Source organism: Alexandromys fortis, unplaced genomic scaffold, assembly GCF_014885135.2.
Source record: "Alexandromys fortis isolate MF-2015 unplaced genomic scaffold, M_Fortis_MF-2015_v1.1 scaffold_6, whole genome shotgun sequence".
In the NCBI taxonomy this organism is placed as follows: domain Eukaryota; kingdom Metazoa; phylum Chordata; class Mammalia; order Rodentia; family Cricetidae; genus Alexandromys; species Alexandromys fortis.
The window spans coordinates 4,483,546-4,506,724 of NW_026067902.1; the positions used below are offsets into that span (position 1 = coordinate 4,483,546).

At 44.6% G+C, this 23,179-nt stretch overlaps 1 protein-coding gene across 3 annotated transcripts in view; it reads right to left on the bottom strand.

Annotated features, from left to right (window-relative positions):
- The window catches only part of Plcb1 (phospholipase C beta 1), a 675,692-nt gene that overhangs the window by 138,468 nt on the left and 514,045 nt on the right, over positions 1-23,179 (bottom strand). For all 3 annotated transcript variants that reach the window (XM_050132272.1, XM_050132255.1, XM_050132262.1), the window contains 4 exons: positions 21,525-21,682; positions 14,070-14,152; positions 8,227-8,311; positions 5,010-5,187 (listed from right to left, as the gene is read on the bottom strand). In XM_050132272.1, coding sequence (XP_049988229.1) covers positions 5,010-5,187; positions 8,227-8,311; positions 14,070-14,152; positions 21,525-21,682 — 504 coding nt within the window. The remainder of the gene's footprint in view (positions 1-5,009; positions 5,188-8,226; positions 8,312-14,069; positions 14,153-21,524; positions 21,683-23,179) is intronic.

Below are 23,179 nucleotides of genomic sequence, written 5' to 3' on the forward strand. Positions count from 1 at the left end.
GTCTGATCTCCAAAATATATAAAGAACTCAAGAAACTAGACCGTAAAAGGCTAATCAACCCAATTATAAAATGGGGCACTGAGTTGAACAGAGGTCTCTCAACAGAAGAAGTTCAAATGGCCAAAAGACACCTAAGGTCATGCTCAACTTCCTTAGCGATCAGGGAAATGCAAATCAACACTGCAATTTTCAAGTTCAATTTAAAAAAATGCCCATCTTATAGTTTCCTCTTCCATTTGTTTTTTTTTTTCAATTTTTATTTAAAAAAAAAACTTTCATTTTATATTCCAACCACAGTTCTCCCTCCTACCTCTCCTCCTGCCCCCTCTTGCCTCCCCTCCAGATCTCCCCCACACCATCTACTCCTCCCAAAAGGTAAGGCCTCCCATGGGGAGTCACCAAAGTCAGGCACTTTAAGTTGAGGAAGGACCAAGCCCCTCCCCCCAGCATTAAGACCGAGCATGGCATCCCACCATAGGGAAATGGGCTCCAACAAGCTGGCTCATGCACCAGCGATAGATCCTGGTACCACTGAACTGTAAGCATATATGACTGAATATAATTTTATTTCTGTGCATGCTATTGTAATGTGCATGTTCTCCCGCAGGGATGTTCAGCCTCGTCTAACAGGATGTCTAACAGGGACAAACCCTGCTTTCCTTTTTTCTGTCCTCTCCTAAGTCAGGCCTCTTTGATGCAACCCTGGCTAGTACGCAGCCCTCCCAGAAATGAGAGAAGTTTATGAGCGAGATCAGGAACTGTGGGGAAAAGGCGGCACAAATAACGACACGAACGTGTGGACGCAGCTACTTACACAGTGCATACGCCATAAAAATGATGGCATCCTTCAGCTCGAGGAGTGCAGGAGCCAGAGACAGGATAAGTACAAGGGAGAAGTGTCTTGGGAACTCAGAGTGGACGTGACAGCATGCACAGACCAAATCCTGACCGAGGAGAGGGGAGATGGGTGTGTGGGGGGGGGGGAGTGAAGTCTCACCTTTAGAGGAGAAACTGCTGGCAACTAATAGCTTCTGGAAGAGGGAGAGGTGATTTTCGCTAAGAGGTTGGCCCCTAAGTTGATCATGTTTGAGGGGAAGGCTGCACATCTAAGGGTATTCAGGCAGCCCAAATTAGTATGAAAGAATTGAAATTAGTATTAAAGAATTTAAAACTAAAAAAAAAAAGTATACAAAGTTGCAAAGGTAGGGAAAGGGGAGTAGATCTTGGAAGAGCTGGGGGTGAATATCATCAAAATGTATTGTATGAAAACCTCAAAGAACTAATAAAGATACTTTTAACAATGATGTTCCTTTTAAAAGGGGTAGATAAAAGAATCTAATGTAAAAAGGAGAAAAAAAAAAGCAATGAAAATCAACAAAAACTGAAAACGACCTAATACTTTAACATCCCTATGCTTGAAAATCCACGTCAGTCTGACCTGGTTCATCATCGTATTTACCATTAGCCACTACGTTGTTGTTCAATTGGTTGGATATTTTCCACGTAAAATACCTACATTAGTATATTAAGTATTAAATTCTTCTATAGTTCTAGGCTTCACTCAAACGCAATGGAGCTTGTAAAAATACTTTCAGGGAAAAAGTAAACAAGGTACAGTCAGTAGGCAGCCCCCCTCACCCCGTTTGGTTTCTCCCACTGCAATAGCACGAACATCCCAATAGATGGCGGTATGAGCTCATCACAGAGGCAGCCTGCAGCGCCTGGGAGCCTTCTGGTAAGTTGGCCACACACTTCAATCAGTGGAGATGACACGGGGTGCCCATAGTCCTGCCTTCCAAGAAGCTTCTAAGTGTTTTCATGTGAGTGACCAAGCTCAGTTACTGGATGGGAACGGGGAAACATCCGTAGAGGGAAAAGACTTTTGTTCCAGTAAAAACCGCTGATGGGCTGTTACAAAGAGCCACATTAGGTCCTTGGTGATGCTGACGGAAAAATAATGTGAATTCCTCATCTTTGGTGAAGAGATACATCCTGTTATATTACAGACACACTTCTTAGGAGGCTGCTTCTTGATATTTTATATACGTCCTGAAGTTCTTTTATGTATTATTTTTAATCACAATTAAAATGATCCTTTTAACCAAGCAATCTGAAAACAGGATTGCCAGAACCTTCTACAAAATGTTTCATGAGACATAAGAATCGTCCAATCACCATTCTAGATACCCCGTCGGGTCATAGCTTGGATTCTGTGAAGAAGAAAGACTTTATCTTCCTCTACAGTGAAATAAAGACCCAGCTTTTCCTTTGCAAGTTTAAGAAAGAAAGCCCGAACAGATGTGTATGTATATGTCACATCAGCAGAGTCCACACATACTCAGGGGCTTTTCTCATAAGACGTTGAAAGGGCCCTAGAAAATTCTATTTGAAATATATATATATATATAAAATACCCGTTTAAAAAGCAGCAAAAACAACACCCCAAAGCAGTATCTTACTTGACCCTCATTCATTCTGGAAAGTCTTTTCTGGCTAAAGAATTAGCTCCCAGAAGAGGAATCTAGACAACAGATTAAATCCACTTTGAAATAAGATCCACGCCATGGTTTTTTGGTTGCTTCGGTTTCTGGTACTGGGAGCATCCACAAAATAAATGGTAAATTATCAGGACTCTTTTTATTCAGGGGCCTACCTACATACTAAAACCTCCAAAAATTTGCATAGCAATAAATACTGATTGCACAATAGACTCCTGGCTAGCTTAGGAAACCTAGAGAATTGCTAGCAGATTGCTGCTGTGTTTCTGTATTAAGCAATCATGCTCACTGCCTATAGAAATCCCTATTAGAGTTAAGCATCCAGTTAATGGGAGGGAGAACTGGAATTAGATAAAGGCAGATGGCACACAACCCACCGAGCGCCTACGTGCAAAGGAAGGCACATGGGGACAGGGTGGGAAGAAGTGGCCTCCAATGATAATCATTTCACACTTCAGATGCGTTCTCACTGAGAACGGAAGTTATTTTTCAAAAATGACTCAGAGTTGTGTCATGATATTTGACAAAACACATTCCTGAACCACGGGGTGGGAGGAATCTTTTGAAAGAATTGTATAATGTTTGTTCGTTACATTGTCCACTTCAATAACAAGAGCAGTTGACGGGTGAGACAGAAAACAGAAGAAAATGTTAAATCCAGCTCAGTCAGGGCTTGAGGGTGTGTGTGTGTGTGTGTGTGTGTGTGTGTGTAACATGCTCAGAGGCAGAGCTATTGCCTAGCATGGGAGAGGTTCCTAGGACCAAACAAAACCAACCCAAATAACCAGCCAAAGGAACAACAAACCAAGTTGGCCATGCTTACGTTCCACTCGCCCTAGATTTTACAATGTAACATTCCAATGGTTTAAAAAATCTTTGAATTTATGTGTGATAGGCATAGGAACATACATATATGAACATGTATACATACATGAGCAGTGCATGCATTTTCCTCAAATAAAGACATATCTACATTGACACGAAAAATATGACCAGACTCCCGAAGATACCATGGCCCGGCCCCCTTCTAGTTTTCTAAGAGCAGTGGTTACCCTGACTTCACACAGCCTCTCTTACTTTTGCTTACATTCATACCTTATATAGAAGCAGCTACATAGCAACTATAGTAATTTTGCATTTGGCTCCGTTTGCAGGTTATTGCATTAACAGCTGCTTACCCTTCATGGATAGCTGTTAATTGTTCTCATTGCACACATGATTCTTTTGTATGACTATACCATGGTTTATAATCAGCAGACAGATGTTTGGCCTCCTATTTTAAATAACGCTGCTTATAGAAATTTTTCTAGTCTCTTGATAAATACCACTACCCATTTCTCGTTAGCTCTCTCCCGAGGAATGGAACTGGGGCGGGGCTGGGGGTAGGTACACGTGCTTAGCTTTTGTCAATATATTAAACATCATCCTTCCTTCCTCTTTTCCTTTCTTGCCTTCCTTCCTCTTTCCTCCCCTCTCTGTTCCTTTTTTTTTTTTTTCTGTGCTGAGGACAGGACCTGGAGCCTCATCCCTGCTAGGCATGAACCACTGAGAACCCTGTCAGCACCCCATCTTAAACGCCCTGAGGCCCTGAAGTCAAGCTTAGCGTTCTTTTAACATCATCACGCCCCCAATAAGGAGGTCTTTGCAATCGTCAGGATTCCCCTGGAAACGGGGAAATAAATTAGGCTCAATGACAAACAACCTAAAGAAAACTAGTGGTCCTTCGAATTTTCTTTTCATAACCACAAAAAGTAAGTTTCAAACTAATGTGAAGAAACTCTAAGCATTGCCTAGGTGCTTTCACAAACAATGCAAGTCATTTTGTCATTGTACATTTTTAAAGGGCCCTATCCAGCATGGGATAACTGCATAGCCCAGAACCCTTTGGGGACCGCATTAAAAGGCTGGCCCATCTCCTGTCCTCCTTCCCTCTGCTGATGCTGCCCCGAGACGAAGCTTAGAAGCAACTGGCTACTGGAAAGCTGCTCTGCCTCAAGTGCAAGCCACAGGAGCAGCTTCCCAGTGTGCTGACACTGCAGGGGAGGCCAGGCTGCGGCTGGTGGGGGACCTCGGACTCACCCCTGGGCCTAAGTGATAAGTGGGTCTAGTCTAAGAACTGACATTCCCCAGTGGCAGTCAGAGGGTGGAAGTGACCACAGGAGAAGGGCTACAGAGATGCAACAGCTTTGAAGCTGGAGGAAGGGACCTATGAGCCAGTATATGTGAGTAGCTCTAGGACTTGGGAAAACAGATAAATCCTTCCGTGGAGCTTCCAGAAAGGAACTCAGGCTGCCTGACCCCTTTGGTTGATACCATAAGCTTTCTCGGGGATCTTTGGACCTACAGAGCTTGAGGCTAAGCCATACTTGTTAACTTTGTGGTAGCCATAGAAAAGTAACGCATCTTAAAGCATCCAAAAAAAAAAAAAAGCCAAAGCTAGAAGCCCTCCAAGGCCGATTTCAGAGCAGCAGATGTGAAAATCCACCCACTGTGAACCCAGGAGCTCCTCACCAGCTCCTGGAGACGAGGGCTCAAAGACGCTGGAGGAGTCGCTGTACGTGTTGGAGGCTTGCTCAGAGAGCTTCTTTTTACCACTTCCCTCCGACGATTTGTGCGATTTCTTCTTGTTTTTCACCAAGATTTTATACATTAAATCCATAGGGCTCGGAAGAGGTACCCCAGATTCCAGCTGTGTAAAAGAAAGCACGGTGTTTAGAAATACTGTTCCCCCAAATATGAGTTATTAATCACGAATGCTATCACACTTCGTTAACTGACTTCTTCATCTTAGCCAACTAGCACATCTGCATAGTTGCAACATTTTCCCATGAATGTTGCTGTCAAGTTATTTCATATGTTTTAATTATGTCAGTATTTATGCTGAAAATTGACAAAGTCCTACTTGTTTATATTTTTCCCATCAAGAAGAAGATGAAGAAACAATAGTTAACTGCTCTTAAAAAAAAAAAAGAAGCCAACAACAACAAGAAAAGGGTCCCCTCCTTTCAGAGATCTCTCCAAACCCACCACATAGCTTTGGATCCCACAGCCTCTAGGCTATCATTTACTGTGTTCAACACGGCTCGTGAAAATGTTGTAATTGCGCCCTACATTTTTTTTTGTTGTTGTTTTTTAAATAAGAGATGTGTTAAAGCACTGAACTCATTTCCCACAATAAAACTACAAAAGTCAGACCATAGAAATGTACTGGTAGATTTGAGGGACCAAACCTGGACTTTTAGGCAATTTCTGATGGACTGTGGAAGTCCAACCAGTTTACTGCAGAACATGTAAGAAGTCATCTCTGACCCGAATCTTCTGCGAACGGCCCGACATTTGACAGGAAGAATCAATGACGTCATGCAAAAGTTTCCGAACAAGTCACCTTGTCAGACAAAGCTTTATGGACAGCAGACTCTCATGTTGATATTAGTTGGGTTTTGGCCTCAGTCAAGAGGGATGGCAGGATTTTAGGTCTCCTTCTAGCCCTGAGATTCAAGCTGTCTTATTACGGAGGCCTATTTCACTGTTGCAAGTTTGCTCATAAAATGAAAAATCAATTTCCCATGAGAAGGTTAGGAGCTTCTGTTTCAGGGACCGTGTGCAAGACACGAGATAGGTTTATTTTTAGAAAATCTTTTGAAGTCTCATAAGCTCGCCCTCCAGTCTTTGATTGCCATGAGTCTGGGGACTGGCGTGAACTCACTTAGCAACATGCAGACTCTGGGACAAAGTGTCCAGGAGGAAGTGGCTACTTTAGGTTATGGCTGCTCTTTTCCTTTCTGAACAGGGTTGTGGCTGCTCCTAGTCCCCTGGGTGGCGTCCCCTCAGTATACTCAGAGGTCATAAGGAGATGAAGTTCTTCTGGTGTTACAAGCTACAGACCCCTTAAAGATTGAGCTCAGGGGCCTAAAGCGGGGATGCTCAGTGACTTACAGCTCCAAGCCAGGAGAGCCAGGATCTAATGATCCGGCTTAAGAAGCTAACGATCTACGGCTGGAGATCATAGTGTTGGGCTTTAACCATCAGCAGCCTGGACCTGGGCAGCTGTATTCACTTTCAGCTTCTTGCAGCAGTGATCGGCAGCAGGATGTTAGTGTCTACTTGCATTCTAACTCCCCAAAAAGTTTAGGGTGTCAGGACCCTGAGCACATAGAAATTCTAACATTACATGTTGGGACACTGGGAACTTAAGGCTTAGCTTCTTTTGTAATGACTTCTATCAGATGGGTCTCAGTTTCCCCTTTTCAGCTCTTTCCAGTTAACTGTGCCTCCAGCCCCTTTGTTCCTGCCCCACTGTCGTCCCTGCGATGCTGTTCTGCTGCCGCTCCCATCGGTTCCTCTTCCGGTGTCCAGTGCAGTCACCTGCTGAGTAAGAGCAATGCAGGCTGGAGGAAAGTCTTACGAACCCTCATTCCGCAAAGCCAGGGGGCAGCACCGGAGGGTGTCTCCCGACATAGCTTGTTTCTACAGTGGCAAAGGGGGCACGGCAGGAGTGTCTGCACCCATCCCAGCACAGAACCCCAGAGCAGTTAAAGACTGGGCTTACACGAATCTCAAGCCTACACTGAACCACCAGGAAGCAGGTTCCTCTCTGGTCTGGGTGCCTAGTGACAGCAAGACGCTGTTGTTAAACAGAGAGGCGGCTTCATGGAACTGGAGTTGTGCTCTGGCAACAAGAAGCTTCCTCAAGGAGGGCATATAATGTTCAGGGCTGTCAGGCTGGCTGACAGTCCTCTGTTCAAGCATCAGGACACACGGACAGGGCTAATAACTGTTCATTTAAGAGAATCAAATCTACTCAGCTCCCCGGTATCTTGTTTAAAGGGGTAAAAAAAAAAGCAATAAGGGAGGTGCTTACAAACAACATTTAACAAGGAGCTGCTCTTAGCGGAACACGCGTGGGGAGACTTGGGCATCTAATCTGCTCATACCCGCAACAGAAGCCTGAGCGTGGCTTCCAAGGTGGCTGCAAGTGGACAGCAGGTGGCAGAGGTAGGCTGAGCAATCAGTGCTGCCACCGTTTGCATTTATGTCTAAAGGGTGTGACAGAGATCCATGGGTGGGGGTTAGAGTCTTGTCCTCTTGGACTGTCCCTGTGAGTTGACTGTCATCGAAGAGGACCTTGCTTTCCTGACTGTAACATTCTCTCTCAAAAAGAAGATGGAGACTGATGAGATTCAGAAAGTAAACAGATCTCACACCCTGAGGAAGCTCTTGAAATCGACAAGATTCTCAAGGCCCCTTTCTATGGTTACATAAGCAATATGGACAGCTCAGGAGGAGAGATGGGTCATTCAGCCTGTCTAACTGCCTGCCTGTCGGTCAGGGAGCACCAGAGATGGATCTTTCATGAGCTGATACCCACGTTGGAGTAGGCTTTTGGAGTCTGCAGCTGCCTTCGAGTCAGCCACACTGCTGCAAGTTAACCCCGATAAACTCATGGTGCACCACGTTAGATTTTTGTGGGACTGCTACTTTGGCCTGTCCCCAGTAACTTATGTCGGGTAAACAGACATGTGTTCACAAAAACAAAGCAAAACAAAAAACTTGCTGTGTCTCTCTAAGCAGAGACGGAGGGACGAGACTGGAAAAGAGAAGGAAACAGACACATGCATTCTGACTTCAGCTGGGCACTGTGCTAGAGTCCCATGGATCAAACCGTACGGCTCATCTGCCCACCTGTGACTAATAAGTGCTCTCCTTCAAGGGCATCACCGCTACTTACTGGGTATTTTTCCAGTGGCTCCATAAGGAGGGCATCACCAAAGATTAATCGGCAATACTCGGCCATCTTGGCTTGCTGCTTTGGGCTAAGAGCAAGAAGGAAAGAATTATGGGGATTGTTTTTCATAGAAGTGACTTTTCATTGCGAACACAGAAGGAGGTCAGCCAGGATGAATTTCCATCATTCTGAAACGCTATCCTGAATATCACACGCATGCCCGCACACATGCACACACACACACACACACACACACACACACACACACACACACACACATCACACACGTGCAACAACCCAGATGAGGGCACAGTACAGCCTTTCCTGTCTCTGGAGCCAAGAGATTCCAGAGTTAGAATCTTTGTTCCTTTGGTTAGACTCCCTGGTTTGATGTCAACTGTAAGGCACCTGGGATAGGAATGCTTTCACGATTCCATGTGAATTCTTGGGGGAAAGGCATCAGCACAACAGAAGGCAGAAAAGGAGAACCTGTGAGGAGAACAGAGGGGAAGGAAGAGTGAGAATAAGAGGAGAGGAGCTGGGGAGAGAACCGCACATGCAGAAGAAAACTAAGCAGACGTGGGCTTGTGTGTGCATGAGAGGGTTGCTGGAGGAAGGACAAAGCAGCCTTGGCAAAAGCTATCTGCAAGTCTTCTCTTTCCTGAGTTTTTGAGACATGGCCTCATTGTGCAGTCTGGGCTGGCATGATGTTTGAGATTCCCCCTGCCTCAATGGCCAGGGTGCTGAGAAAGACAGGCAGATAGACACCTCTGGGCCCAGATTTGCATGTCAGCAACCTTTCTGTGCGGAAAGAGTGGAGTAGAGGGAGGAGGCAGCCCATGCTGGCTGCGGGGAGGAGCCTGTTCTGACAGGGCTGGAGACCAGGCTTTGCCTAGTGGAACTCCTCGCTCTGAACTGGTCTGAATCTGTACCAGGAGAAGGATTTTAACTACTCCTGGAACTGAACAAAGGATTCTGAGAAGGTGCAATGAAGCAATGGGTACAAACACCTTAGGAGAACTGCCAGACCAAGATGCATATACAAGGATCCCACGGGGCTGGGGTGCCCTGTCTGTGGCTAGCCGAGACAGCCTGTGCCTCCAACCCTAGCAATGATGCTGGGAGAGGGAACATCCACATCCTTGCAGCACTCCTGTTTCCCTTGACCTTTTCAGATGCAATTAAAACACAGTTTTCTCATCCTGTGCAGTGATAAACATCATTACATGGTACCCAGTACTGCTGGGTTGGGGTTTATGGGCTTTGATTGTGATCTACAGACTGTGGGTCTTGACTTCCCCTGGTTATCCTGCAAAGACACTCCGTTCTAGTTAAAAAACATAGTGAAGAGAGGACTAGTAACTGTGATGAAAATGATGGTGCTTTACTGTAAATCATAAAGATTATGAGATATAATTCGTATTTTCACTCCTTCCCTGAAGGGAAAGCCTAGAATACACTGTGTTTTCTGGGAAGGGGGTACTTAGACTGGCACTTTGCTGTGGTGCAGAAGGAAAGTGCTCATTATAACTGTTTCTAACAAAAACGAAGCAGGGCTCCATGGTCAGGTGAGCTTTGGGGGTTCATATGTCAACTCTCAAAGTTATTATCTTCCTGGAACTGCAGGGAGAGTTAAACAAAAGATTCCAAGAACTTGCAAAGCCCCACATGACAAGTTTACATCTTTCCTTTGAGACAAGGTCTTCTTATGTAACTGAAGTTGGCTTCAAACTGTGTATCCCAGTCTGGCTTCAAACATGCAATCCCCCTGCCTCAGCTGAAACCATCTCCACAGCAAAGCCTGACATTTCTCCACTGTTCCTGTCTTGCTTGAACAGGATTTTACTGTGTGGTCTCTGGAGCCCTAAGGATAGAGATGAAAACTCTCACAAGTGTGAGAAAGGACTGGCCATTGACTAAGCCCTGAAATATACCGGAGGTGGTGGTTTAAGGACAACCTGCTAGCTATGTGGATGGGACCTATAGAACAGGCAGGGAAGTGGTTGGTGAGGTAGATGATTTTTGCCCCATGGTAATTTACACAAGAAGTTGGCAAGGCCCATGTGCTCTCTGACTTCAGCTGGGAGAAGGGCACCTGTGCCAGGCTGCATTGAAGAACCTGGGAACAATGCAGCGAACCTGCATTTTGGGCAAGGTTGTGGGTAATTTTGACGTGATGAGCCACACACGTCATTCAACCCATGTGGAGTGTCATTAAAATGAAGCTTCACACTTAGAATCTCGTATAGGGCCAACATCTAGATCTAATTTCTAAGAAGTTCCCTGATGGAGGAAGGTCATTGGTTAATTAATAAAGAAACTGCTTGGCCCTGATAGGTTAGAACATAGGTGGGTGGAGTAAACAGAACAGAATGCTGGGAGGAAGAGGAAGTGAGCTCAGACTTGATAGCTCTTCTCTCTGGGGCAGATGCAATGAAGCTGCAACCCAGGATGGACGTAGGCTATAATCTTCCCGGTAAGCGCACCTCGGTGCTACACACATTAATAGAAATGGGCCAGGCAGTGTTTAAATGAATACAGTTTGTGTGTTGTTATTTTGGGGTATAAGCTAGCCAGGTGGCCAGGAGCCGGGCTGTAGGAAGAGACCTGCAGCTCTTACTACAGTTCCCAGGGAACATATGCTGCTACCTTGGGGACTGCAGTGGGAAAGACGTCTGAGGGGAGACAGGGGAGGAAGATGCAGGTATCCAAGGTAGCGAAGTGTGCTATTCAACAGTCAGGCCATTTGTGTTCTCAATAAAGACAAATACCTTCTTAAAAGAGCAGAGAGCAAACTGAACACACACACACGTGGGCACACACGCACACACACACATCAGTGGAAAACAGAGAGAGCTTAACTGCAGGTCATACACACAGAAATAAATGGCATTAACTACAATCAGCAAAGAAATTCTGTGGCTTTTAGAGAATCAACATCAACTGCCATGGTAATAAAATGAAAGAAAAATTCACACACATATTATGAGCTTCATGTCATGGCACATATTCCTAAACACATTAAAATATCCTCATAGCATCTGCCAAAGAAGGCAGTCTTCTGACAAAGAACATACCCCATGGCATGGGGGTAAAACCCTACAAAATAAACTAAAGCAATGCCCTTTTCGGACCTTGTCAAAATCTCAGTTTGTGGTAAAGCCAAGCTTGGAAGTCACTTCGACCCAATTCAATATAAGAATCTTTCTTTGAAAATGCTAAATCACACATCAAGTGGGACCTTATAAAACTAACATTCTCTGTCTCCCTCCCTCCTTCTCTCCCTCCCTCCCCTCCCCCTCTTCTTGTTTGTAGTGGTGGTGGTGGTGGGTAAGTGTACAGCAAGGAGCCTGTGCGCTACACAGTGGCTATGTGGAGATCGGAAGTCAATTCTGCACAGCTGGTTCTCTCCCAGCACCTCTGTAGGTTGTGAGACTGAGCTCTGGTTGCCAAGCTTCCAGAGCCCACACCTTCACTCACTGAGCCATCTTGCTGGCAGAAAGTGGGGGTCCTTTTTAAACAGGGGTTTAAAAAGTGGGGAGCAGCTCTCTGGGGATCCTCGGTAGCAGGCAAGTGAGGGTTGAGAGTAGCTAAGAGCAGCATCCCCCGTTATCTATGGGCAGGTGATTTCGAATGTTTGAAGAGAAAAATAGTAAAATCTGTGAACTTCTTCCCACCACACATAAGCATATTTTTGATAGTGTGGACCAAATTAGCAGGGAGAAGTTCTGAGCCCCCACCTTGCAGACATGGGACAGAGGACCCTGAGATGGTTTACCAGAGGTGGAAAGCAGGCCCGTGATGTGTGTGGGGTGTGGTGTTAGGTCACTGTGTTCAAGATTCTGAGGGTTGCTTTACTTTGGGTGACGAAGAAAGAGCTAGGACATGAGGAACAAGGCTGAATTAGGTGAGATGACCCACCCATCAAATATAGGGGTCTACCCACTAAGGAAGTCCACTGCTTTCAGTGGGTGCATGGTATTTCTCCTGGGAAAGCCTAGGCTTGAGCTACTTGGCTACATGGAGGTGAAGGAGGACCTGTCAAAAAACTCCTCTCATATCAGAAGTCAGCACTTCTGTCCTGTGCTGCCATTAACATTGTCACACTTGTGTGTCCCGGGAAGGTCATTTCCCGGTTTTCTTTCCTCATGTGTGAATTACACATAACTTGCAACAGCTACATTCATTTACCCAGAAAATGCAGCATCCTGGTGCTATAGCCTCTTTGTTTCTGTGCACAGTGTAGGAATTAGGTTTGGTGCCCAGTTTGGGATCTCCATGCAATTGGAGTGGAGGATCACAAGCCACATCAGAGCGAACATTGGCTGGCAGATGAGCTCTGGTTGTCTTGATTTCATGTCTTGGGGGTTTCTGATGTGGTGTGTGTGTGTGTGTGTGTGTGTGTGTGTGTGTGCCCACGTATGCACACATGTGCACGTGCATGAGCATGTATGTATTGTTGATTCAGAGCCTACATTCTGAAGCCTGGCTAGCTTGGTTGGAATCTCACCTCAGTTGCACAGCCTTGGGCAAGCTAAATACTCACTTGGGATTCAGTTTCTTTACCTGTAAGAGAAGGGTCACTCTACTGTTCCTTTGGTCAACACTAGGGTTTATAGTACGGGTTGCATGAGCATGTAACATATTAGGAACAGTGTTTGGTGCTGTTTTCCTATGTCAGTGGTGGTTGTACATGTGGTCTCTCTGTCTACCCCAAGGGAGAGTTTACTGGGTAGCGGGTGAGACTGCAAATTGAACTGCCTTTCTCGATTTTGTCTCCTTTAAGTAGACACACTCCTTGAAGAAAATAACACTGCTGAAGGCCCATTATTAAAGAAAACAAAAGCCAGGCACCGCCAGCAAGTCTGAAAACTGTTATGCCTGAACAAAAAGTGGCTAGGCGTTGTTGGAATTCAAGGAAAAATGACAAAGTCCCTTGCAAATCTGAGCTGTTTCTGCAAACCAGGTGTTAAATGCAGTCACGGCAGGGGTGAGGAGAAATAGCAAGAAATGGAATAAATTCTGTTCTCATCCATGCCTCCTCAGGAGTGTGAGGAAAATCATGTATAGAGATTTTATCATTCACAGGATGAGATGCTTGCGATAAAACAACGGAGGGCAGTAAATGGTGCGCTGTCCTGAGAACAAACTAGAAACAGATACTGAGAAAAACTGGCCACTTCAAACTAAGGTTTGAAGAAGAAAGAGTGTAGGGTGTTCCACCACCAGATACAGGTAGAGGGAACTGGACTTGTGAGCCAATAAAATTAACGAGATTTGTAGCAGGAGGAGTTGCTGAAAGAAGGCTTTAAGAATCTCCGCGAAGGGGGGAGGGGGAGGGAAATGGGAGGCTGGGAGGAGGCGGAAACTTTTTTTTCTTATTCTCAATAAAAAAAAAAGAAAAAAAAAGAATCTCCGCGAGGTGGTGGCACATGCCTATAATCCCAGCACTCAGGAGGCAGAGGCAGGTAGATCTTTGGATCTTTATGAGTTCAAGGCCAGCCTGGTTTACCAAGAAAAAAAAAAAAGGAATGGCCCACTGCATTCCAAGTCAGTAATAGACCATCAGTACAAAGACAATGAACTCTACCACACTGTAAAGCAAAGTCCTCAAAATCGTCCTACGGCGTGAAGATAGACCCCACAAGCCCAGAGGCTAGCTCAGAGCTACTAGGATTTAAATGAACAGTTCTTCCTTGGCAGATGAGAGCTTGCCACTTACTCACTTACTGCACGACATGATTGAAGGACACCACCAATGAGAGCAAAGCATTCGAACTCGGGTGGGAAATTGCTAAAGAGGCCTCGTTAGGGAAGACTGCTCACTGAAAGTTCCAGATACGTACGAATCCACGTGGTTCTCAAAGGACAGGAGGATGGGGAAAGGTGACGTCTTGAACGCACACTCTGCGATGGCTTCTATGACTTCCTAAGAGAAGAACACACACATATATATTCAACACTGAGCAATGTGTGTGCACTTTTTTCTTGGAGTTAAATCGGTGGGGAGGGGTGTTTGTTTCAGTCTTTGTGTGTGTCTGTTTTGTTTCCATTGCTGTTTGTGTATAGCAGTTCTGGGGTTAAAACCAGGCCCTCATGAATGCTAGGCAAGTGCTCTACTACTGACCCACATGCCCAGCTCAAATAACTGTCTTTTTTTTTTTTTTTAAATGTAGAATTATATCAAATGGCTTGGAATGGCTGGAATGGGCTGTGTAGTTCTGGATTTTGGTTCTGTATGATTAAAAGAGAAAAAAGTGTGGGCTTTGGTGGAGGGTCAGGTGGGGAAAGTATTTGCTGATTGTAGCTTCCACCTTTTTGTAATGAAACCGTTTTAGTCTTGTCAGGAAAAATTTTACAATACGATAAGGCAAAAATTTTTACTCATAAATTTACTTTCTGAACCAAACTGCTATTAGCACTGGGCTATATTTGCTTCTGGTCTATCTTTTCATGCATTTGTGTGACTTTGTTTTGATAATAGTTTTGATAATCTATATTTTTATAAATATGGTTATTAAAAGATAAATAAAAGGGTAGGAATGTAGCCTGGTGGCATGGTATCTGCCTAGAGTTGGCAAGATCCTGGTTTTGATAGTCTGCATCAAAGTCAAACAAATAGCAAACAAATGGAGATAGGCCTTGTGTTGATGACAATAGTGTCTAAAGCATCCCAAATGCGTAAATACCAGCAGAGTCTACCTTTATTCTTTCATCCTCTCCAACTACCCCCATTAGCAGTTGCCTGCTTTCCCCAAGCCTTACCTCACACTCACACTCTGAGCAATCGGCTCTACAACCTGAATCCTATGTCTTCTTCGTTCTGCTCTCCCAAACATTTCAAATACATGCAACTGTGGAATACATGGCTTTGGGGGTTGGTGTGTTTTCAAAGGTCATGTGTGTTATAGCATGTAGCAGTACTTCACTCTTCCTTTTATACTTGTTTTAAATGTTTACGTCAGGGCTGGAGTTGGAGCCCAGTGGTAGGATATTAGGTACGCTAGGTTTTACACCCAACAATGAAAATAGATTATATGTCATAAGCTTCAGTAACCGCACAAAATTCACGACTGACTTAACTACTCATTAATTGTTGGATGGGTGCATTCTTCTAGGAATTGACTCTTGAAAGAAGAAAACCTGAGTTAAATAATATGGACTCATTCATACTCTCTCACAGGTTTCCAAATTATTTTTTATTATAAACTGTCTACAGGAATGAACAAAGGATCAGATTGCAAAGCACATTCAACACTGGGCATTTGAACACTATTTTTTCAAAGTTCTTTTTGTCACTTAACTGATATTGACATACAATCTAATTTACTTATTTATTTACAAGATTTTTTTTATTTTATGTGTGTGAAAATTTTTGTGTGTATGCCTGCGTACCATGTGCATGTAAGTGCCCATGGAGAACAGAAGAGGGCAGCAGACCCCCCTGGAACTGGAGTTACAGATACTTGTAATCTGTCCTGTGGGCTCTGGGAATCAAACCCACGTCCTCTGGAGGAACAATCAATGCTTGTAACCACTGAGCCATCTCCCTAGCCCCTTCTTTATTAAGTGTTCCACCATCCATACTATTCAAACGTCATAGTCCCATACACTGAGTTTGTTTACACTGACTCTTTGCACCTTCTCCTGTCCAGTTGTAACTTCTGCTCTCATTCTGCACATTGAAGCCTTTCCCACGGACTCCTCTCCCTTTCCTGTCTGGTGCAAAGCTTTCTTTATGAATACACCATTAAGCCACTGCCCTTGCCTCGGAGTCTAAATGAGGCCTTCTACTTCTGGGCTGCATTTGCATATCTCTTCTAAGAAGGATGTGCTTGCACAGAGCAAGAACCACGCTTATGGTTTCTTGGAAGTGAACTCCCAGATTGCCTTTCATACATAATCAATTGAACTTTTTATCACAGCCGAGTCCATCAAAATAAGTGCACTATAAAAAGCAAGTGATGTCAGGAGGTAACATTTTTTATGTCATACATTTGCACACAGGTTGTGGATGCAGACAGGCTCCCAACCAAGTCAGGCTGGTGCTGGCTATCACACAGGCATGGACTTCTGGCACCTTTTTAGTGGGCATGGGCCAAGCAGACAGGACACTGAAACTTCCCTCACCAGTCTTACAGGGGATTTAATTCTACTCTCAGCCCTCAGTCTGGGTGAATAAGAATCTCCATGGATTCTTATTCCACACATGACAACCTTTATCTTCGCAAAGAGAAGATGCAAGTTTGGCTTTCTGCATTCTAGTTAAGATGCCAGTGACTCACATCTACAGGGTTCTCCCCACGTGCTGCTGGGCAGGTCATGACCTGCATTTCTGTTTACACTGAGATCAGGAGGCGTGTATTCCTACCACCTGTTTGCTGATAAAGAAGGAGGCTTGAACTGATGGAAGATTTTCCAAGATCTTGTGGCGGCAGAGCCAGAGCTGGTCCTGGAGCCCATCATCGTTGGCCCGACAGTCAGCTGACGAGCAGCATCCTAACATCTGTATTCTCTTTCTCACCCATCTTCCTCTCTCCTCTTTCTGCCCAGTGCTCCTCCAACTCTACAATACTTTTAACTACTGCTTAAAACACTCTTTCAAATGTTCATATCAATCACGACTTTACTGAATTTTGTCTAATATTTTAAGTTGGTCACAACTGAAAACTCTCTAAGTCCTCTTAAGGGGACTTTTGTTCTTTTTTAATGTTTTAAAGTATTTTGTAAGGGTCAGAAAACTAGCAATGGCTTTTAAGCTTTGTTCTTTCATACATGCTACATTAGTGGCATGGGTGTTAAAGACTTTTCATGTACCACTGCTTCCTATTCCTCCAAGACTTACGAAACTGCGTTCGGTAACCTATTGTCTTAGTTAGGGTTTCTATTGCTGTGAAGAGAGACCACGATCATAGCGACTCTTACAAAGAAAACATTTAACTGTGGTGGTTCGCTTACAGTTCAGATGTCCATTCCATTATCATCATGGCAGGACATGGCAGCATGTAGACAGACATGGTGCTGGAGAGGTAGCTGATGCAGGTTGATATGCACGCAACAAGAAGTAGACTATCTCACTGGGTGTGGCTTGAGCATAGGTGAGAGCTCAGAGCCCACCTCCACAGTGACACAGTTCCTTCAACAAGACCACACCTGCTCTAACAAGGCCACAGGGCCCCAATAGTGCCATTCCTTTGGGGGGTTATTTTCTTTGAAACCACCACACGTACTGAACACACAGGTCAATGACTAACTTCCACTGGGAAAACTTCCCTTGGACTCCTTTGCCCTTGACAGATAGGAGCAGTGAGAATTTAGATAGGTGGTCGTTGGTGGAGCCATATAAAATTATACCCTAAATTATTTCCGAAGCCTTATTTTTAGAAGTGCTTGGGTTGACCATTTCATCCATTTCCATCACGTGCCTTTCTCCATTCTGTTCCATTTAATGGCTGGTCAAATGTAGCTCTCTGAGGGGAGAGAAGTCCTGGGATGGAGTGGGAAGCATAGTGGCCATTCTAGGTAAAGAGGACAGAGGCCGAGTGTGAATGGGGAGAGGGAGACAGAAAGGTGAATTTCAAGGACAGCCGTCAGAAAGACCAGGACAAGTGGCATAAAAACAGGAACAAAGCTGTGGGGGACAAGGAGTAGAGCCAGGGCCACAACTCCAAGGCTGGCAGAAAGAGGCTGATTTACAGCATCCTTCCCCACCCTAGAGTGTAGCATGTTGTTTTTGTCCATACAATTAAGCAGGTATCATATATCAACGGGAACCCTTGCTTTGTGAGTTCTATCATGTGGCAGTGCTCAGGAACACATAAACTCAGGGCAGATAAACGCTGTGACACCCAAGTGGCAAGCTTCGCATGGAGGCTGCTGCATTCCTTGTGCACTGAACTGTCAGGTGCAGTCCAGTCACACTGGGGAAGTCAGCTCCAAAGGCACAGGGAACAGTGGAAGGGATGTTCGCTGCCCACCAACATGCTGCTATCCGTGGAATTTCACACAAGAGAGTAGAGAGGCAGATCTCTTACATAATGGACAGAGGAAAGGTGATGGACATGAAAGGGAGGCTGCCCTTTGATTGGTCTAGGATGGCAGAACTCCAGATCTCTATTGATCACCGCCTCTGTGTCAAGTTTAATTCAATGCAATGTAGGGAGATGGGCTCGGCTCACAGAATGAAGGACCCTGCCTTTGTGGGGATTACGTAAACGCAGTGATGAAGTTAAGCAGATTGTTGCAAGGTGACTGGATACCACATGGAAATTTAAAAATACAGAGTGAGGGGGTAATGAGAATTTCATTCTGAATGGTATGGGGTCACCCCTAGTAGTAGTATGAAATAGAGATGCCCTCGAAGTCATTTACTGGAGTGACATTTGAGAGCACTTCAAAGAAGTAAGCCAAGAACTTCAGTACAACTTGTGCTGTGACACAGCCTGCCTGGTAGGGTCAGGGAACAGCAAGAGGCTCATAAAGTCCTTGTTACAGCGCGAGTTGAGTGAATGACACAGTTAAGTGGCAAGGATCAATTTGAGGAGGAGACAATGGGGAGAGGAAGGCCCCATCCCTTGTTCCTAATCTCTCCATTACAAAGTTGTCTTACTCATGGGCTCTGGGCATGCACACTACAATTGCGTAGAGCAGGGACTGGATTTGTCTGAGGGAAGAGGGGTCTCTAAGCACCAGACTTAGGAGCCCTTCACATGGGTCCTGCACTGCACTCGAGGGGCTCTTAGTGAAGAGCCTGAATCTGACATCCTCAGCACCTTCCTCACCTGGCGCCTGGAGAAAAAAACAATTCTGCTATTGAACTTTTCTACAACTCAGGTCAGCATTTCAACTACCCGCCCCAGCCCCCATGTCCATGTCTTTCCAAATTGTATGAGCAAGAGCATAGGGGTAGGGGTCTGGAGGATCTTCCTGGGCCCTCTCTGGCCACCCTGGTTACCCTACCCACCAGCAGGCCAAGGGATATAGTCCTCTGGGCTCGCTGATACCCTTAAGCCTCTAAAGCTGACAATATTTGGACATGGTCGAGAAGCTGGCTGTAGGAGTTCAGACAGGGACACTCAACAAACAGGGACCAGGAGCTCACAGGTGTGACTGAAGAACCACTTGTAGGTCAAGTGCACAGGAAGAGTCAGTTACTCCACGTAACCTGGCAGCTAAGGTTGGGAAGCCAAGGCTCTGGTCAAAAGAAATAAGCCATAGAATGGGCTAGATGTTTATTGTTTTCCCAGGATCTCAAAACATTTTGTAGATTAAACCTTAAGAAAACAGTATTGCAACTCACAAGGGACTCTAAGGGGTAGAAGTGGACATAGATAGGGTGGTAGGTGAGTCTTCTAGCAACTCAAGGGTAGTGCCAAGTCATCCCCACTCCTGCCAAGGCTAGGACCCTCTCCACCATCACTACTCGGAGGAAGCTCTGGCATGGTGGCTATTCCCAGCCTCTTCTCTCAGGCTCTGGGCCCCACTTTTTCTTTCCGAGCCCAATTACGTGAGACTGGAACTAAACAGGGGCTAACTTATTGGGTGTGCAGGCACGTGTCTGGAATGCTACATTCTAGAGATACAAGCAGAGCCACGAGCTGGGGTTCAAGACCAGTTTAGGGTGCACAGATCCTGTCTTTAAAACAACAACACCATATTCCACAGAGAGCGCATCCTACACACATTGGTAATGACATTGATGGCATAGAACACACTGTTAGTGCCCAGCACAGTAGCTTAGAACAGAAAAATTCATTTCTCTGACTAGAATTTGGACTGAAAAACCTGTGTCTTGTTTGCTGTTCCACATGTTTTATTTAGCTGTATCCAAAGTGCTCAGGGTTAAGACTAATTTCCCCACATTTCAATCTAAAAAATCCCACTTTCCCCAAGATAGCTGAACCCCTTTCTACCTTTCTTTCCTCAAGTCTTCCATGGCACAGAAAAGACTAAGAAAGTGTGGTTCACTGTCTTTTTGATCCAAGGCTTTGCTTCCATTTCCAGTGATACTGATGTTTCACTAACTCCATATGTGACATTCCCCTCTCATTTTCAGTGACCTTGCCCCCATCCTCTCAGTGACTCACACACTGATGCTCCATACTTTTGTGTAACTAGGGCAAGAGGTTATGCTTGAGCTAATTCTGAACAGAGACACAGGTAACCTAGTTCACAGAGCCATGCCTAGAGACACAGGTAACCCAGGTCCCAGAGCCATGCCTAGAGACACAGGTAACCCAGGTCACAGGGCCATGCCTAGAGACACTGGTAACCCAGGTTCCAGGGCCATGTCTAGAAACACAGGTAACTCAGGTCCCAGAGCCTTGCCTAGGAACACTGGTAACCCAGGTCATACACCTCGCCTAGAAATACAACTCTTACTATCCAGTTCCTCTTGCCTGATTTTCCTCCAAAGTGGTGAAAACCCCATGTCAGCACAGACAACATGACTTACAAAGACACAATCATAGGATAATTTCTGCTTCCAACAATAGCCAGTCTACCACAGGGCAACCCAGCTTTGTTCAAAGCCTGTTCCAAATCACTCAGTCAAAATCTGTACTGTTAGCTCTCTATAACAAATGTTCATTCACCAAGACACTACAGTTTCCCATGACATAAACCTACTCCATTCATGAGCAAAATAAATAAATAAATAAATAAATAAAATAAAAAAAAATAAAAAAAAACACTTATTAGCCAGGTGGTGGTGGTGCACGCCTTTAATTCCAGCACTTGAGAGGCAGAGGCAGGTGTATCTCTGAGCTCAAGGCCAGCCTGGTTTACAAGAGCTAGTTCCGGGACAGGCCCCAAAGCTACAGAGAAACCCTCTCTCAAAAGACTATAAATAAATAAATAAATAAATAAATAAATAAATAAATAAATAGTTAGATAAATAAATAAGTACACTTATTACTAGTCACTCGCCGCCAGAGGTTTTCTGGCTGTTTTAATCCTAGCATCATAGATTAGGACACTTACACGCTGCTCATTTTGCCTCTAAAACTCTGAAATCCCAAATGCTTAGAATCTAGAAGGTATATCACAAATATTGTGTACAAAAAGTTTGGATTTGGGGGTATTTTGGATATTTATTTGATATATCCTTTCCTAAGTCAGTAACTTTATAATTTGGTTGGTAGGATAATCTGCTGCATTTTGGCTTCTGAATTCAGACACAGGGACCATTCTCAGCCTGTGAACTTCATTGGACTACCCAGACATTATCTGAGAAAGCTTTATCCCCCTCCCCCATAGGGCCAGGCCTCCAAGTTGCCTTTTAGAAACTTGATTCATTCTACCTTGAAGGATATTTCTGTTGTCATGGTGAATCCATGGGTGATGACGGGCTCTTCCTCTGCGGTCCTTCCCTTCCAGCAGTCCAGCTCCACGCAGCGACATCCAGACAGAAGCACCTGGCGATACATCTCTACAGAGGAGTTCCCAGCCAACTGGCCAGCTGCAAAATAAACCCCAGAATCCTTTGAGTCAAGGAAAATATGGGATGCGGGCTTTGTCCAAAGCTCTTTTGGCGAACAAAGCACTGGAGTTGCCCAGGTGGCGCCAGGGCTCCCTAGTGTGGGTTGGGAGGAGAAGAGAGGACAGGAGAGGAGACAGAAAGGTATTGTAATAGGAACAATGACACATACTGAGTATCTGCTTACTGGGAGCCAACTACAGACCTTTCTAGTCAATAGTTAGTCTTGAAAGAAATCAACTGTCTGGTATAACTATTTTATAAGAAACAGAATCCACTCCAGATAATGAAAGGGACACAGAACAGTTGAGTTACCCAAGTTTCCATGGGGAATACGTAGATACACAGTTTTGTTCATGGAAGATACTTAGTAAGCGAAGATGGCAGCACTCCCCAAACTGGTGTACAGTTTTAATTCATATTAAATCCAACAGAAATATGGCTGCAGAAATTGATATTCTGACCCCAAACATCACAGGGCGATATTGGTGGTGGGAGGGGGCTTAATTAGTCAATGTAATCTTGAAAAATATAAACAAAGTTGGAAAAAAATCACACTTTCCAATTTTAGAACTTACTACCAAGTTATAGTAATCAAGACAACATGACAACATTATAGGAAGAGTAAGTGGGTAAATACAAAAGAAATGAAAGCTTAGAAATAAAACTTCAGTTCATCGCTCCCTGACTTTCAGCAATGTAGCCAGTAAAACTCAGTACAGAAAAATCAGTGTGTTCAATGAGTTGACTTGGGGCAATAGGACAGTCACACGCCAAAACAAACAAACAAACTGGATCCCTATTTCACACCACATAGAATAAATTAATGCAAAATTGATCAAGTCCTAAGTGTGAGAGCTGAAAATACGAAGGTCGTAGAAGAAACACAGGAAGCACCAACGATTGTGTTGTGTGTAGCCAACAGTAACTGTGCAAGCAATGAAAAGAATACTAGGGAAACTTGATAAAATTGATATTTGTGAGCAGAGCCAAAGGAACCTAGTGAGGCTGCTGCGTAGCTAGATAGGAGTGAGCAGTCTCCACCAGCGTCCTCATAATTAGTTTTGAACGCGACCTTCCATGTCCTTGTTAAACACAATTGATTTCTGAGGGAGGGGAAGTATGACAACAAATCCCCTCTGGATTTGAAATACGGTGTGGAAGAAGGAGAAAACGTCACAACTGCCCCTCGACACTTTAAAATACCACATTAAATAATAACTACAGGTCGGACAAAAGGAGGAAGGAGGGGGTCGCAGGCTTTGTGAAGGCACTTTGAGGCGGGGCTATTTCCTCCTAGTAAAATATGGCTATTATTTGTATAGGTGTACTTTTTGTTTTTCCTGTCTTTAGTTTTTTTTTTTTTTAAGTCTGCTCTAATATGTGATCCCACCCCCCACTTTGTTTTGGTCAAAAGAATTAATTATTAGTCATATATTTGACCCTGGGTGGAGATAAAACTTTCTGAACCGCCCAAAT